Source organism: Crinia signifera, chromosome 3 (assembly GCF_055691185.1).
Source record: "Crinia signifera chromosome 3, ASM5569118v1, whole genome shotgun sequence".
In the NCBI taxonomy this organism is placed as follows: Eukaryota; Metazoa; Chordata; class Amphibia; order Anura; family Myobatrachidae; genus Crinia; species Crinia signifera.
Genome location: NC_139219.1, coordinates 205,339,850 through 205,355,553, shown reverse-complemented (window position 1 = coordinate 205,355,553; position 15,704 = coordinate 205,339,850). Strand labels below are relative to the sequence as shown.

Genomic DNA, 15,704 nt, shown 5'->3' with positions numbered 1-15,704 from the left:
CCGGATCGTTGCTTTGATACTATATTATCCTGTGTGTGTGTGTGTGTGGGGGGGGGGGGGGGGGGGGTTAAATAATTTGTTCAGGGCTGTTGCAGTGGAGATTGGATCTTCTTTGGAAGTTAGATGTGGGTAATATTTGCCCGTCTGACTCACTATCCTTAATATATCACATCTGTTATTCCTCGTCCTCATATGTCCTCTGTATCTGACGGTTCATTAATGTTTATGCTAAATATAATTGCTAAACTGAAGTGGAGTTTAAATTCTGTCCATACTTATGTTTTAAATCCTGTGTAATGCTTATTATATTGTTTACATGCCTATTGGGTTCAACTATATGACTACTATGACACTGTTACACCCTGGCAATATTAATCTAGTGACTCTGCAAGCCACTGCCCTGCATATCCTTGTATACCGATGTGGGAGTGCCCAAATTGAAGAATGTGTACTACAATACTCCTTTGAACATTGACTGTGTTACCGCTTCCCCTCAGGCTCCTTTTTTGCTGATGGTACCTGCGATCGGACACTGGAATTTGATAACATGTATTCACGTATTTTTATATGCCTATGTCAGTTGTTTTCCTGATTTCCTTGGCGATAGCCCCTTTAGGCCAACCATGCTTCCCCAGGGATCTGAAAACTGGCCAGATTAGAGGTTTGAAAGTAGACGCAGACTTGGCCTGATTAATGATTATAGCGCATCTGTCCAATTTCTCCTATCAGTATAGTTTCTTGCTCAGCACAATAGTGTGTATTTGACCTGGCGAATTCACATTGCGGTTATCCTTATTGTAATACTGTGATTATGTCCCCATATACTCTAGACAGGAAGATCCTGGTCATCTTAGGGCCAATCACATAGCCCCTGTCAGTTCTCCGATCTGTAATCCGCATTAGTTAGTTAGTAGGGTGGGTGGGTGGGTGGGAGGGTGGATGGGTGGTTGGGGTAAATTAGAATTTCTGGCAGGATTAGCTCAACCTTGTGTTAGCTAAAGGCCACTGATTTACTCCCCCCTACAGTATATGGTAGTTAGTGGGGTAAATATTAGCGTTAGGTAGTGTAGTTAGTTGGTTGGTGGGATCCAGGTATACCTAGAGTTGGGGTTAGGTCATACAGGGTGGGGGGTTTTGGGGAGGTTTATTTTGGGCTTAGCGGGTTTATTTTATATTTAGGTTGTAGTATGTGGCAAGGCGAGCTTTCCATTTGTTTGTAAATGTACATCTCCTCTATGGGTATGTATATATAGTGGAGTGGCTGCACCTATACTTTAAATGCTATACTGTATCATCTGAACAATACCCCTGCCAATAGCTTACTCGAATGGCGCCTTCGAGTTTGCATACAGCATTGCCCATCCTGCATGCGGGCTATTGTTTACGATACTTGTGTAGGAGGTACCTACTACACTTTACTGTTATATATTTATTGCGGGCCATCTTCACCTTGTATATCATCTATGTACTACTATATATGCTCTGTCTTGCTGCCTTAGCTTGTGCTTTTTGTTTTGTATTATCTAAAACTTTAATAAAAAATACTCAATTTAAAAAAAAAACTACACATTGGTGTCAAAAGTTCTTAATATAAATGATATATCCCATGATTAACATGTTAGATTCAGACTATGCTAGTCTATGCTAAGGAATACCATGACAACACAATATTATGAACATCTCTTCTATAGCTTTTGCCACCACTTAAACATCAAGTTTTACTTCAAACAATACTGTCCTTGCATCTATTTTAGGGAAGCATGTGGTAAAAGGTGCACCAGGGGATTAGAGAGATGGAAGCAGGTTGTAAGCAGTGCAGGGGGTGAGATACAGAAGCGGTTAGAGAGAGAAGTAGATAGTGAGAGGTGCAAAGGGCGAGAGAGGGAAGCATGTGGTAAGACGTGCAGGGGATGAGAGAGGAAAGCAGGCTGTGAGAGGTGCATGGGGTAAGAGAGGGAAGTAGGCAGTGAGAGGTGCAAGGGCTGTGTGAGGGAAGCATGTGGTAAGAGGTGCAGGGGATGAGATAGGAAAGCAGGCAGTGAGAGGTGCAGGGGTTGGGAGAGGAAAGCAGGCAGTGAGAGGTGCAGGGGGTGAGCTAGGGAGGCATGTGGTAAGAGGTGCATGGGATGAGATAGGAAAGCAGGCAGTGAGAGGTGCAGGGGTTGGGAGAGGAAAGCAGGCAGTGAGAGGTGCAGTGAGAGGTGCAATGGGTTAGAGAGAGAATAAGCTGTGAGAGGTGCAGGGGGTGATAGAGGGAACTGGGTAGAGATGCTCAGGGGTAAGTAAATGAAATATGTGGATGATCAGACACAAAGATCAGATGCAGAGTAAGAGGGATACTTAGCAGAGGCATAACTAGGGGTTTTGACACCCAATACAAGATGAAAAATGCCCTCCTCCCCTGCAAAAAAAAAACCTAAAGCGAGAAATAGGGAGAGGGTGGGGTGAGTTGATAGTCCATTAATGAAACAATGTTGTCTTTTACAGGAGGACTACAGTTTGCCTCAAGCCTCCCCACATGCTGGTGCTTTGGAGAACCACAGACAGGGCATCAAAGGCCTACTGGCAGTGGCCATTTTTGAAAATCAACAATGGCCATGGCAATCCAATCGTGCATTCTACATCATTGTCCTACCCCCTTATAACGGCTAATATTAAACAGCACAAGCAGCAGATGGCAGCCCATTGGCAATGAAGAGCAATCAAGAGCTCCCTAAGAAAGAACACATTGCGGAAGACCTGGATAAGATCAGTCAATCAAAAGAGCAGAAGAAGAATGCAGAAGACACCATGGAAGTCCTATATGGATGGCAGCTATGTACAAGAGCTTAAAGACAACCCCCCCCCAAAGAATGCATGCCATCCACTGCTGAACTCTGTGGCGCCCCCCTATATGGGCACATGAGTAGAGTAACAGACAAAGGTAAAGCTGAAGCGACACATGAAAGACATAAGAGAGGTGAGAAAAGTTTGTACAATAAACCCAGGGAATACATACTATAAGAGAGAGATATGGTATAAAGATGTGGGTGGGTTTGATTACAATTTGTGCATTCCCAGTTAAAGCACCTAATACCTAAAGTTATAGCAATATACAGTATTTTCTTCTATTACTTTAAGTTGGACTTAATGCAGGGACAGACTGGGCTGCCAAATCAACCCTGGCATTTGTGCATGCGCGCGATTCTAACATGCTGGAAGTGCATGCGCATATGGCATGCATGCGCTGCTAATCTCAGCTTGCAGGAGAGAGAGGAATAGTCACATGTGATGCCCCCCTCTCCCCTGGACCTGATCAGTGCATATAGAGAGCGGCCGGACCACCCACGAGTCCAGTGGCTATCTCTGTGTGCCCATCGGGAGGCGGTGCCTCCATCTTGGAGTGAAAAATCAGTCCACCTGGCCATTGGCCCCTCTGGCATTTGCCAGCAGTGCCAGATGGCCAGTCCGGCCCAGACTCACTGTAAAACTCAGAATATAGTGTAGTGTTCGTGTATGAGGGGGTTTGAATCGCACCTGGGTGTCACTCTTCCAATGACACCAAAATGCAGATTCTGCTGTGACATTGTTGTACATCTCCTATCACTGAGAGGAGCCGGCAGTGCAGGAAGAGTCTCTAGGGGCAGTCACGCATCTGTACAGTATAGATTCTATCATTTGCTACTAATGCTTGGAACACAATAACATTTGGTAAATTATTAAGGAATTATACCATATTTCCTAAACTTCCAGCTCCTCCTCTTTCTCCTTCATGACCTTTCTCACCCTAAAAATAAAAGAAATGCACAAATTAATACAGTACAGTAAGTCAAAACATTTTCTATTGCTGAATATACTTTCTATTTTTGTAAAAATATTTTTACCTTTTCACCTGAAAGACCCTGAGGACCTATCAGGCCATGTGAGCACTTGGAAGAAGAACATCGTGGAGAATTAGCACCTAGGCTCAACACTGCAGCTCCTGCACACTAAACAAACAAACAAAACAAGACGTGGATGAAGAAAGATTAGATTACATTAAATTCGATTTTTGTAAAACTTTTTCAAATTCAACCTTGCATGATCCCACATAGCATGTCACCTGCTAATGACAGCGCAGAACACTATCATGTCATTGAGGGATTCTAGAAGAGAAGAAGATAGTTGATTTTGTAACTGTTACTCTACATGGACACAACAGGAATGCATGCGTGGTGAGACTGGGAGACGTACGCACTAGCAATTATTTGCTCCACTATTTCCAACATCAGCAGTGCATCCACCTGTGAATAAGGCCCATTGTCCCTCAAAATATTATTATTATTAAAGTTTTATTTATAAGACGCCACAAGTGTTTCGCTGCGCCGTACAAAGGAACAGTACAGGGAGACAAAACAGTATTACATTGAATAATTAACAAAAATAGAGTACAGGTGAAGAGCGCCACAGTTAATTACACATTACAGCTTAAGTAGTGAGGACTCAATCCACATACTACTAGAGGCTTGTGGCCAATGATGGAGAGGAGTATGCGGACAAAGAATGTTACTGAGGGCCTTATTCTAGTTCACTCTTTCTGACAAAGTCCTTCTTGGATGGACAAAACCATATGCATTGCTGGTGGGGCAGATGTAACTTGTGCAAAAAGAATTAGATTTGGGTGGGGTTTTACTTCAAAGTGAGATCTATATTGCAGTGTAAAAATAAAGCAGCCAGTATTTACTGTACCCTGCACAGAAACAAAATAACTCACCCAAATGTATTTCTCTCTGCACATTTTACATCTGCCCCCCTGCAGTGCACATGGTTTTGTCCATCTAAGAAGATTTTTGTCAGAAAGAGTGAACTAGTATAAGGCCCTGAGTGTTTGAGTATGGGAGAGCTGTGAGTGAAATGTGAAGAGAAGAGGGCTTTGACAAAAGGAGGGAAGAGAACCCTGCTCTAAGGAGCTTACAATCTAGTAGGAAGGGGAGAATACAACCCTTTATAGTTCAAGGTAGTATTTTTCAACCACTGCATTTTCAACCACTGTGCTGTGGCACACTAGTGTGCTTTGAGCTGATCTCGAGTGTGCCACCAGATCTAGAGATGTCCACAGCGTTGTTTTTACAGCCATCACCAGTTCAACCGTTATTCACTGGTCTCTTGTTTTCATGTAAGGACCAATGTATTTTATTTTTGTTACCTGTGAGGACCAGTGTGATTTTTTTTTAATATGGGGGGTAGGGGGGCAATAGGTTTGTTTGTTTTCTTTCCTGTGGGGACAGTGTGTTTTCCCTGTGGGGGTCTGATAGCAATTTTTAAAAAATTTTTAGTGTGCTGTGCGTTGAAAAAGGTTGAAAATCACTGGTTTAATGTATTTACAACAAAAAAGAATGCTTTCTATAGTTCTTTTACACAGGACAGGATAAATGTTATTCCATGGTCCTTTCATAACATGCACTGTCCAAAGGAGGACAACTAGTTTATGGAATTCACAGGTACTTTAAGTTTCCAGAATGTGATACTTTATGTTCTGCATGTTCTGCATGCATATCCTTTTCTTACAGTAACATTGTTACTTCATTTATGTTTCATTTATGCACTAATTTAAGTCTCTCAAAATACAATATTAAATGTACAGGCCATGTACTTAGAGATACTTTTATTAAAGCCATGTTAATATTCAGTGGTTACATGCTTCAGAATGTGCTGGTGTTACTCCACAAACACCGTGATTCACTTACTTGATCATACAGTTCACAACATTGCTCTGACAGGGCTTTTCCTGGATCACCGTACAATTCTAGCTGCTGGATGTCAATCTGCTTTGCAAAAAATGCATAAAATGTAAAACATAATGTAATGTTCTGCTGTTATTAATATTATTACATTATCTAAATATGCTAACCTTAGAATGAAACAGAATGATGGCTGCATGGATGAATGGATACAATCCTAGTAAATTATTCTACTCTGTGATATCGGCGTATCCAATTGTTTCCACTTACAGTATGTAGCTAAAGCTGGCCATATACTTAAAGGTGCCTATATACAGTACAATATTTGGACTAGATCGCATTGCAATGCATGCGCTCAAATCGCATGTGATTTGCATGCGATTGATTTGCGTGCAATGCAATCGGGACCAATTTCAAAAAGCACGGGCTGTACAGACTTTCGCACAGCACCCTCACATCACATCGCACAGCACCCTTGCGCCGTCTATGGGCACCTTCATGATAATAGTCATTCACAGCCTGAAATGTTTTGTCTGTATTTTGTCTGTTTCTCCCAATTGTTGATCAGTTGACTCCAGGCAGCGACTTGAGATTGCCTCCATAATGATGGTAGTTTAGGGGAACACTCCCATTATTCTAACATACGCAGCCTATCGAACAGGTCTGAATCAGGCCCTTTGCACGTACATGCAGTCCTTCTCTCTCTTATCTAGTTGTAGAAGAAAACTGGTTATTTCATTCCACACAATCAGCACAATAAACTCATAAAATACTCTGTTCTGCTGTGGCCATTTCTGTGATGTGATTGTCAGGCCCACTTACATTTTGGAACATAAAGGATGATCAGTGGGTTGCAAACTACAAAATGTAACAAGACCTTATTCAAACTCATCATAAAAGTGAAAGTAAGAATCTGATTGGTTGCTTGGACTACAGTACAAGTTTGTCTTGTGCACCAGCTTCAATAATAATATCAGCAGCATTATCAACTCACAATTACAAGCAAGTCACCAGGGAAAAATTTCACAATTAGTATGTACATTTGATACAATGGGCCTTATTCTGATCGTAGCGGCCAAACGTGCGTACGTTCGCTATTAACGTACGCTAGCCGCACGCGGCCGTTGGGGTTAAGTCCACCCACAACTCAGCCGCATACGTACGGGCAGAAACAACGTAGAAGGGGAGTGGCGTACAAATGAGCGTACGGCAACGTACGCGGACGGACCAGCCCTTACACTCCGACAACTGGCGTACAATTGAGCGTACACCACCGTTTACGGACGTCTCTCGGCCGTCTTCCCACCGACTTCTTGCGGCTATCTGAGCGTACGCCAGCTTGCACGGACGGGTCCCTATTGTTCTCAATAGAAAAGTCAGCTTATGTCACCGCTCGTGAGAGTGAGCGTACGTCCGTGTACGCTGACATACCCTTCACATATATGGACCTGCAAATGTTGCCTTTCAACTATAATTATGAAAATTAATTAATTGATTGAAGTAATTAATGTGCAAAATAGTGGCCATGGGCTTAAAACATTGCTGAAACATCCTTTGTAGGTGTTAGATGTGGTTTATGTTATTGTATCATAAATACAAAACCTATGTTTGTATTAGAGTGAACACGTTGACACATGTCGACTTGTGTAGATTGAGTGTGCTACTGTGTAAAGTCTATGAAAGCACGTAGTGAATGTGTCGACCTGTTTAACAAATACCTACCTTAGCATATATAAGCAGGTCTTACAAAGATTCTTACCTTAAATTAAACAAACCTTTAAATGTAGAGAAGTATAGAAAGATAACCTTCCAATGTGTTAGAGTGCTGTGTGTGGCTTGCAGGTAGTGAATTCATGGTTTTGACTTAATAGACTGCAGCATTGCTTATTACATTCAGGTGTATGTGTTTGAGTAGTAATCCGCGTAAATTAGCTAACCCAGGCGCACGCTGGCATGCGGTATCTGTAGGGGTGGTTTGAGATGGCGGTTGGCGGCCGCCTGTTTTGTGTCCGAAATGAACGGTGCTTTAGTCGATCGTGCGGTAGTAGCACCGCTCATTTTTGGTGCACACCCCCGTGTACGCCCATATTTACGCCCATTTTCCCTCATTATTTCGGCCGCACCCCTCTTCACGCCCCTATGCCGCCCCCAATACCCGTACACTCGCGTACAGGTTTTTTCGCACGTAGAGACCCGTCCGTAAGCGTTGGTGAGTGGTTGCGCCTGCGCATTAGCGAATGTACGCATGCGCAGATCATAAAAAATCCAGGGACGTCCGCGTACGGCCCGGCTGCTCCAACCAGAATAAGGCCCACTGTATCAATTTAGCATGGAAATGCTTACCAAAGTGATGGCATCTGAGTCTATTTTCATGAATGAGTTGATTCCATCCTTTGTATGTTCAGCTATAGTAACTGCACTGTCTTCAAGGCAGTCTAAAATCATCTTGGCTTCATCACCAGTTACACTGATGGATAACTTATGCCATTTGCTATCAAAAAGTTTTTCAATATTGCTGGATGCTTGAAAAATGAGAGTCTTGGATGGTGTAGAGTAAGATAATATCAACGTCCGGGTATTATTATTAAAGTTAAGCTTAAAGCTTTGTGTTTTGCTAGTGTCAATAATTTGCCATAAAGTCCAGGTGTTTTGTGGCACATTTTTTAATATTTTAAATGTGGCTATGATGGAGAAATCTGCAGGTAATCCATTTGCTGGAAAATCACTAAAAGAAAATAAGTAAAAATATTAATTTCAAATTCATTACAAATTCAGACAGTAATTCTAGTTTAATGTATTCTTATTATTATTATTATTATTATTATTATTATTATTATTATTATTATTATTATTATATAAGTATGCATTCTTGTGTTTATCTTTTTCTTTATTCATTTGATTTTAATATCATTGAAGAATTTGAAGAATGCCTTAAGCTTATCTGTCTCTCCTTACCCCTTATGCGCCCCCACTCCTACCCCCACACCTGTGGCAACTGCAAATTACATCACACACACCACCCTACCCTCACCCTATGCTTCCCTTACTTACAAATGGTTCTTCTCAGACTCAAAGTCCTGGGATGTGGGCTTAATGTTTCACCTGCAAATTTCCTACAACCCAAAGCCATAGGACCTGTGTGCACCCTTCCTGCCAGCTGTGCCCCCAATGGACATCTGCATGTAGATGAAGGTGCCAGGATTGCAATCTGCTGGTTGCAATGGTGCCACCAGTGGCTTCTGGGTTGGACAGGAGTGGCAGGGCACTGGGGTGTGGACAGAGCTGACTTCTCGGAGCTCTACGCCAGTGATGGGAGGAGTCGGAGGTAACAGGAAATTCATCTGATTTTTCAGACTGCTTGGATCACTGACTGAGATGTCAGAGAAGTCATCAGCCTGATAGTCACCAACCTGGAGTTGCGGTTCCATGCAGAGATGGTTGCCTGAGACCATTTGATTCTCAGGGTTTATTAATTCAACTAAAAACCACAAAATGTTTGGGTACACTGATCTATGTAAAAAAAATAATAATTTTGTAATATAATTATATAGCTTATTCTGTTATTGATGCAATATTAGTATAGGCAGCCCTAGGAGAAAATAATTAAATGTCCCCTTACTGTTTTATGCATTGAAGTATAATGTATAAAGACAGCTTCCTGGTACCTGTGAATGTCTATAATTTAATTTGGTATTTTCACTGGTACTCAGGTTGTATGTTCATGGTAATATTGGTGTATAAGGAATCTGTTGCAAATAATGATATGTTGGAAACTGAACTAAATGCAAAAAAGTTTAATATTTTACAGATCCAAGTTTAGGGCAGGTGGCTAACAGAATAGAAAGGTCACATACTGAGATCCAGGCAGGCAGCATACAAAAGGCAAATGCTGAGGCAGACTTTGCAAAATAATAACTAGTAACTTACCAGAAGTCAAGGACAATGGCTGACAAACAAACTAAAGTAATGGTCAGAAAAAGGGACAAATGTCTGAACAAACCAAAATCAGAGATAACATAAATACTTACAATGAATAAGTGCTACTGACAGCCTGATGAAGCCACAAATCAATCAGCCCATCCATCAGAATATTGCCATGGTATAACTGAGACTCACTTTGTTTAGGTTCTGCAGTCATGAGTCATCCTAAACTCCTCCCTTTCCGATGTGCATTTAAATTATAAATTACTCTTTGATCTTATAATTACTATAACTAAAATTATACTTTGCCTAGGATGTTAGCACTAAGGGCAGTTTTCTAAATCTGACAGTTTTGATTTTATTTTGGCTTCGTATCTTTATCATTTCTCATTCTCCACATTGACATGTTCTCTCATCACTCAATTCCCTAATATATTTTACGTTTTTACTAAAGCTGTTATTTGATATGAACCTGAAGCATCCATTTTTGTGAACGCACTTTTATTTATATTTTATTTGTTTGCTTTCTTTCGATGACTTTCCAACACAAAAATAAGGCTGGTTGGTTACAGAGTTGTCCATCGAACCACCAGTGCACAATGTCATACAACACTTTACAAAGCTCTCAGACAGGGGTATTATATGTGTTCTGGTAGAAGTTGTGTTATGATATAACCTTTTTAGCTTACCTGTCTCTGTTGAGGTGCAATGCAGAGTTTATGCGAATAGCTGATATATCCGGTTTGGAACCATTTACTATTTTGACATCTGCAGATGTTGAAAACCGAAGTTCTTCAAGAAAGTCATACACTGTGACAATAAAAAATATTCTAAGTTTAAAAGATGCAAGAAGCAAGTTGTACGTGTGTACAGTACATTATACATTCTAAGCCTGTGAGCAAGGCCCTCAGACCTGTTTGATATTGACCATTATTAGTTTATTACTGCCTTTCTTTAAAAAGCTTCGGGTTCATTTCATGCCAGGATCAATGAGAAGATCCTCCATTTCAAACTCATAGTGAGTCTGTACCCTAGATTCAATAATGTTGAGGATGGGAATAAAGGTGGAACGCCAATGTTTGTCTATCAACACCTTGGTCAAAATAAGTATATGTCCCATTACATAACTATTATTGTTAGTAAGATCCACATGGTATATGTTAAATATTGCTAATAGGGGGTGAGAAGACATAATCCCTTAGAAATAAGTGCTTAAACATTAGACCAACTCTGGGTTAAAGTTGGACATGCCCAGAACATGTGAAATAAAATTCCAACCTTACCACAGTTACATCAACATCGGTTAGAAATGAAGGCCCAAATCATATGTAGCTTCACAGGGGTCATATATAATCTAAGTAGAAGTTTATGGAACTGTTCAGCCTGATAGATATCTTTTGATGCCTGAATAACTGTTTGGAAATAAACTGCATTCTTAATCAATAAAGGACCAAGTAATAGACCAAGAAAGATCAGACTCCCATCTCCTAAGAAAGGTCAGATTTTTGTGTTCCCAAAAGTAGGCTATACCACCAAGAGATGCTCCCCTTTGTGATACCCCTTTTATGCCAAAAATCTGGTCCCAACCCAGATGAGTACCTTTTTACACTGCACCCTCAAACCAGGCTATTCTCATTTATGTCCTGTTTACAAAGAAATCGGGTCAGTCCTACAAAACCTATGGTTGTGTTTAAAATGCCCTTCTGCAGGCTCAAATGAGGTATGGCTGATGACATCATTTTTACACTGCAGGTGTGAAAAACAAAAATAGTTCACATACTGTAATTGATATATTTGATTATAATAATAGTGTGAGTCCATATAATGGGTCATTCATTATTAACAAAGATCCCTCACCTGAGGCTCTGTGTAAAATGGAAAATGATTTGGGTGAACTTGCAAGGATCTTTACTAGTATTTTAATCTCTCCCACTGTGTGTCATCAGTTCCAAGTACTGGCAACTTTGTCTATTTTAATCATACACAGTGGCGTCACTAGGATGGTATGAATGGGGCCACCAAAATGTTGACTCTGCCTTAGTGACAAGAGCCGTGTGCTGACATTGTGAGCAGCATTTGGCTCCTGCCACAGTGTAGGAGCTGGCAGTGCAGCCAGATGAGTCTCCGAGGGCAGCCTAGCATCTCCAAAAATGTTTGGCACACCCCAGGAGAGATGAAAACAGGGTAGGATCATGAGGACACACCCCCTTCCCATAAGGTCATGCCTTCTTCATTTCTATCTACAGATGGAGCCAACTCTCATCGGATCGGCTCCTGGCGTGGTAATCACCGCACCGCACCACAGAATGAGGTACGCATTCATCGGAGATGCCCACGTGTCTCATTCCCCTCTATGGACGTGCGTTCTTGATTGCTGGGTCGTCAGCCATTAGATCCGGGTGGCTGCCAGTGCTCAGCAATGATGGGGATGGCCCCAGCTGTACCTTTAACACAAAAATTATAAATCACAAAAAAATTTTAGATGTGCCAGGTGCTTCTGGCTTTATGGAAGAAATTATTACTAAAATGTCAACCATTAAAATTGGAGTTGATTTAATACATGGCATGCTGAATGTGCTCTTGTATATCAATATTAATAATAATAAAAATCATAATATATAAACTATTTAATAATTACAGATAGAGCCCACCTTGTCTAGAGGGAGTCTAGTGGTCGGATCGCCAACCGACAGCCGCTGGAAGAGGGCACGTGCAAACAAGACGCTCACGCATCCCCTTCCGACAGAGCTCCCCGTCGGTCCCCGCCTCCTATTACTTTATCTCACTGTATGTAAAGGGACTACGTTGTATTTAAAACAAATTGTTAAAAATAATTTATTAGCTATTATTTGTGTTATTTTATATAGTTCTTTTTCATATGATTTATCACTTACTTGGACACTAATATTGGGATTTATAAAGTAATTATAAAGTAAGAAGACTCTTGTTCAGTTGAATACAGCATTGACTTGCTCATAACTTACCAGAAACAGCAGATTCTTGGCATTTTATAATGCTCAATAAAGTCAGGAAACCAATGAGCCTTGGAAATGTCATCTTCTCTTTTTCAAATAACATATATCTAAAAAAAAATGTATTAATCATTCCGCACTTAAAGTCATAAAGCAAATGTTGTAAAGCATAAACCATAAAATATATGTGTCTCCCAAGACACTCATTAAACACAGTATGCTATCATAATCCAGCATAAGGGCTATTGGACACAATTTTACTCCCATAAATCTAAATGGTAATGTTAGTGTTGTCATTGTTTCTCTGTGAACAATGCATACAAGACAGCAAGTAAAAATTATACCAAATAAGGGTCATTTATGAGCATCAAAAAGCTACAATGGCACACCAATGCCAAATCTACAATGGCACACCAATGCCAAATCTACAATGGCACACCAATGCCAAATATACAATGGCACATGAAGCACTGACTGTGATGTCACAAACCTAAAGTACCTTTATATAATTGCACCAAAATTATGGAAAGATGTATGGATTTTCAACCTAAAATAAAGCATCTGCCACAAAATTGAACATACTGAACATTAACACTATAAAATTACACTTCCGAAAGAAAGAACATTATAAAGATGTGTCCATACTGTATATACCTATCCTCAAAACTTGCCAAATAGCCCCTTTAGCATGGAATTGTTACCCATGGCATAGTATCTAAATCATGGCATACATCTTGGGCCTCATTCTGGGTCACTCCTTAAAGCAAATTTTCTCTCTAATGGAAAAAACATGTGCACTGCAGGTGGGGCAGATATCAGTTTGAAGTACAAACCCCACCCAAATCTATCTCTCTCTGCAAATGTTACATCTGTCCCCTTGCAGTGCACATGGTTTTGTCCATTAGAGATAGAATGTACTTGTGAGTGAACCAGAATCAGGCCCCCTGTACCAAATGGCATGCAATTAATAAATATGTAAGGACGTATCTGTACTGTATAATAGGAAGACAGGTGACACATGATGTAATCAGTGGTTTCGAGATGGGTTGGATGCTTTACTAATTGAGTCCAGGCCTGTTGGAGGGGTCCTCTGGGAAACCAAGGCAGCTGATAAGGGAGACATAGATTGTTGGGTAGAAGTATGACCACACCACCCAGATTAGGCAATGCCCTAAATACCCAGACCCCTCTGATGCCTCTAATGCTTGATACACTCTAGGCAATTCCTGGCAACGTCCATATTATTAACTATATTGGTGGTGCTGCGGGAGTCACAATATAGTGCATACACTGACCGATATTGGTAACATACATGCAGTCATTGACTAGAGAGATAAGATTGAGCTGCACGTAAAGACCCCAAGGGAAGGGGACGCTAATGATGTTTGGGACCACGTATCATTAACGATATTGAGTGGATACACTGGTCAATATGCATGCAATATCTTCAAAGATAATGATACCATCCATATCATTAGGAAAATGTCGCCCAGTGTGTTCGCACCATAAGGCTCTGCATAAACAGTATTAATTTGGTGATAATTCAGAAGGAAAACACATTATATAATTAGAAGACCTATCAATATTATAATAAGCTTTGATCTGTTCCACCTCCATCATATGACAGTTTGGGTGACCATAGAAAACTGGAGGAATTGCACATGTGCATCTCTTATGGTTGAGTTCTCATTGGTAGAACTGTAGTGGAAAGGACAGGGCCTCACTAATGTGAAGCCAGTTAAGGTGTGTACACACGGGGTCGATTTTGTACACTATCGCGGGAAATATGGTCGCTAAGCGACCATATTGCCCACGATGGGAGTGTGCACCGGCGATATATCGCCGGGTGCGCGCTCCTGTTTTTACCCCTGTAGTGATCGCTGGTCGCAGGAACATGCTCCTGCGACCAGCTGATTACCACTGCCGGGCTCCCCCCGGCAGTTTCTTTTTCATCAGCGACCATCTCTGGTCGCTGATGAAAAGGAGAAACTGAGCAATATATTGCTCAGCCATATATTGCTCAGCAATATATGGCTGAGCAATATATCTCCCCCGTGTGTACGGGGCTTTAGAGTTTGATGAAGCATCTGGTGCATGCCCCTACTTCCCCAGCAAATGTATGCACATACTGTAGCACAATTATCTATATTTCCAAAGGAGAGGGGCTGGTCACACCTCCTTCTGACAGCCATGCCCCCTCCCATTACCTTGGCCTGGGCCACCTACCAGCACCACTGAACTCTAGGCAGCTTCCTGTCGGGAACTCATCGTTGGTATTCTGAACACATTGGGCGGTATTCAATGAGCCTGATTCGCCATGTTTTTATGGCAAATTTGTGCTGTTTGGCGATTTTTTGACTAAAACGGTGAATCACCCTATTCAATGACCAGATGGCGAATACATTTGAAGGTTTTTTTCGCCATGATTCACCGAGTAGCAATCGCTATCTTTTTATGGTGAAGTGGAATGTGAACTTTTAAAATAAAGTGTTTTGTTTTTTACATTTGGTGTAAAAAAATCAGGAATTTTATTCTGAGGAGGGGCATGCTATTTTTATTCATGTGCTGTAAGCACATGAATATATATTTAATTTAAAAAATAATATTATTATTATTTTTTTTTTTTTACACAGCAGCCAGCAGGGGGCGCCGGAGCCGAGCCGCTCATTAGATATTCATATATTCACTGCACCCGATCATTACATATGCACGATCGGGTGTAGTGAATATACCCGGTCCCCTGCTGGCACCCCCGGGGGGCAGCCTGTGCTGCCTGGCACCCGGGGAGCCCACCTCCCCCCCACAAACGTTCTGGGGCAGGCAGAGAGACTTCCATCTCCCTGCCTGCCACCGTCCTCAGGCTACCTGCGGCGTTCGCCGCAGGAGCTCATATTCGCCGGTCAGGGGCAGCGAGCCCCTGACTCGTTGAATACCGGAGCCGGCGAGGCTCCGGAACGTGGCGAATGTGCAGCGAATCCTAAACAGGATTCGCTGCACCTCGCCGGTATTCACATTGAATACCGCCCATTGCGTGCATTTTCCCAGACTGCATTTGACTTACTGTACATTAGAATGCAGCCACGCACCCATTCATGTGCAAGTGGCAGAATCA

The 15,704-nt window shown here is 41.5% G+C and overlaps 1 protein-coding gene across 1 annotated transcript in view; it reads right to left on the bottom strand.

Annotated features, from left to right (window-relative positions):
- LOC146062955 (uncharacterized) overlaps positions 1 to 6,199 on the bottom strand; it is a 50,438-nt gene extending 44,239 nt beyond the window's left edge. The window contains exons 1-4 of the mRNA XM_083174965.1: positions 6,194 to 6,199; positions 5,706 to 5,783; positions 3,864 to 3,968; positions 3,713 to 3,766 (exon numbers count right to left, since the gene is read on the bottom strand). Of these exons, the coding sequence (XP_083031091.1) occupies positions 3,713 to 3,766; positions 3,864 to 3,968; positions 5,706 to 5,783; positions 6,194 to 6,199 (243 nt within the window). The remainder of the gene's footprint in view (positions 1 to 3,712; positions 3,767 to 3,863; positions 3,969 to 5,705; positions 5,784 to 6,193) is intronic.
- Positions 6,200 to 15,704: the final 9,505 nt, after the last annotated feature.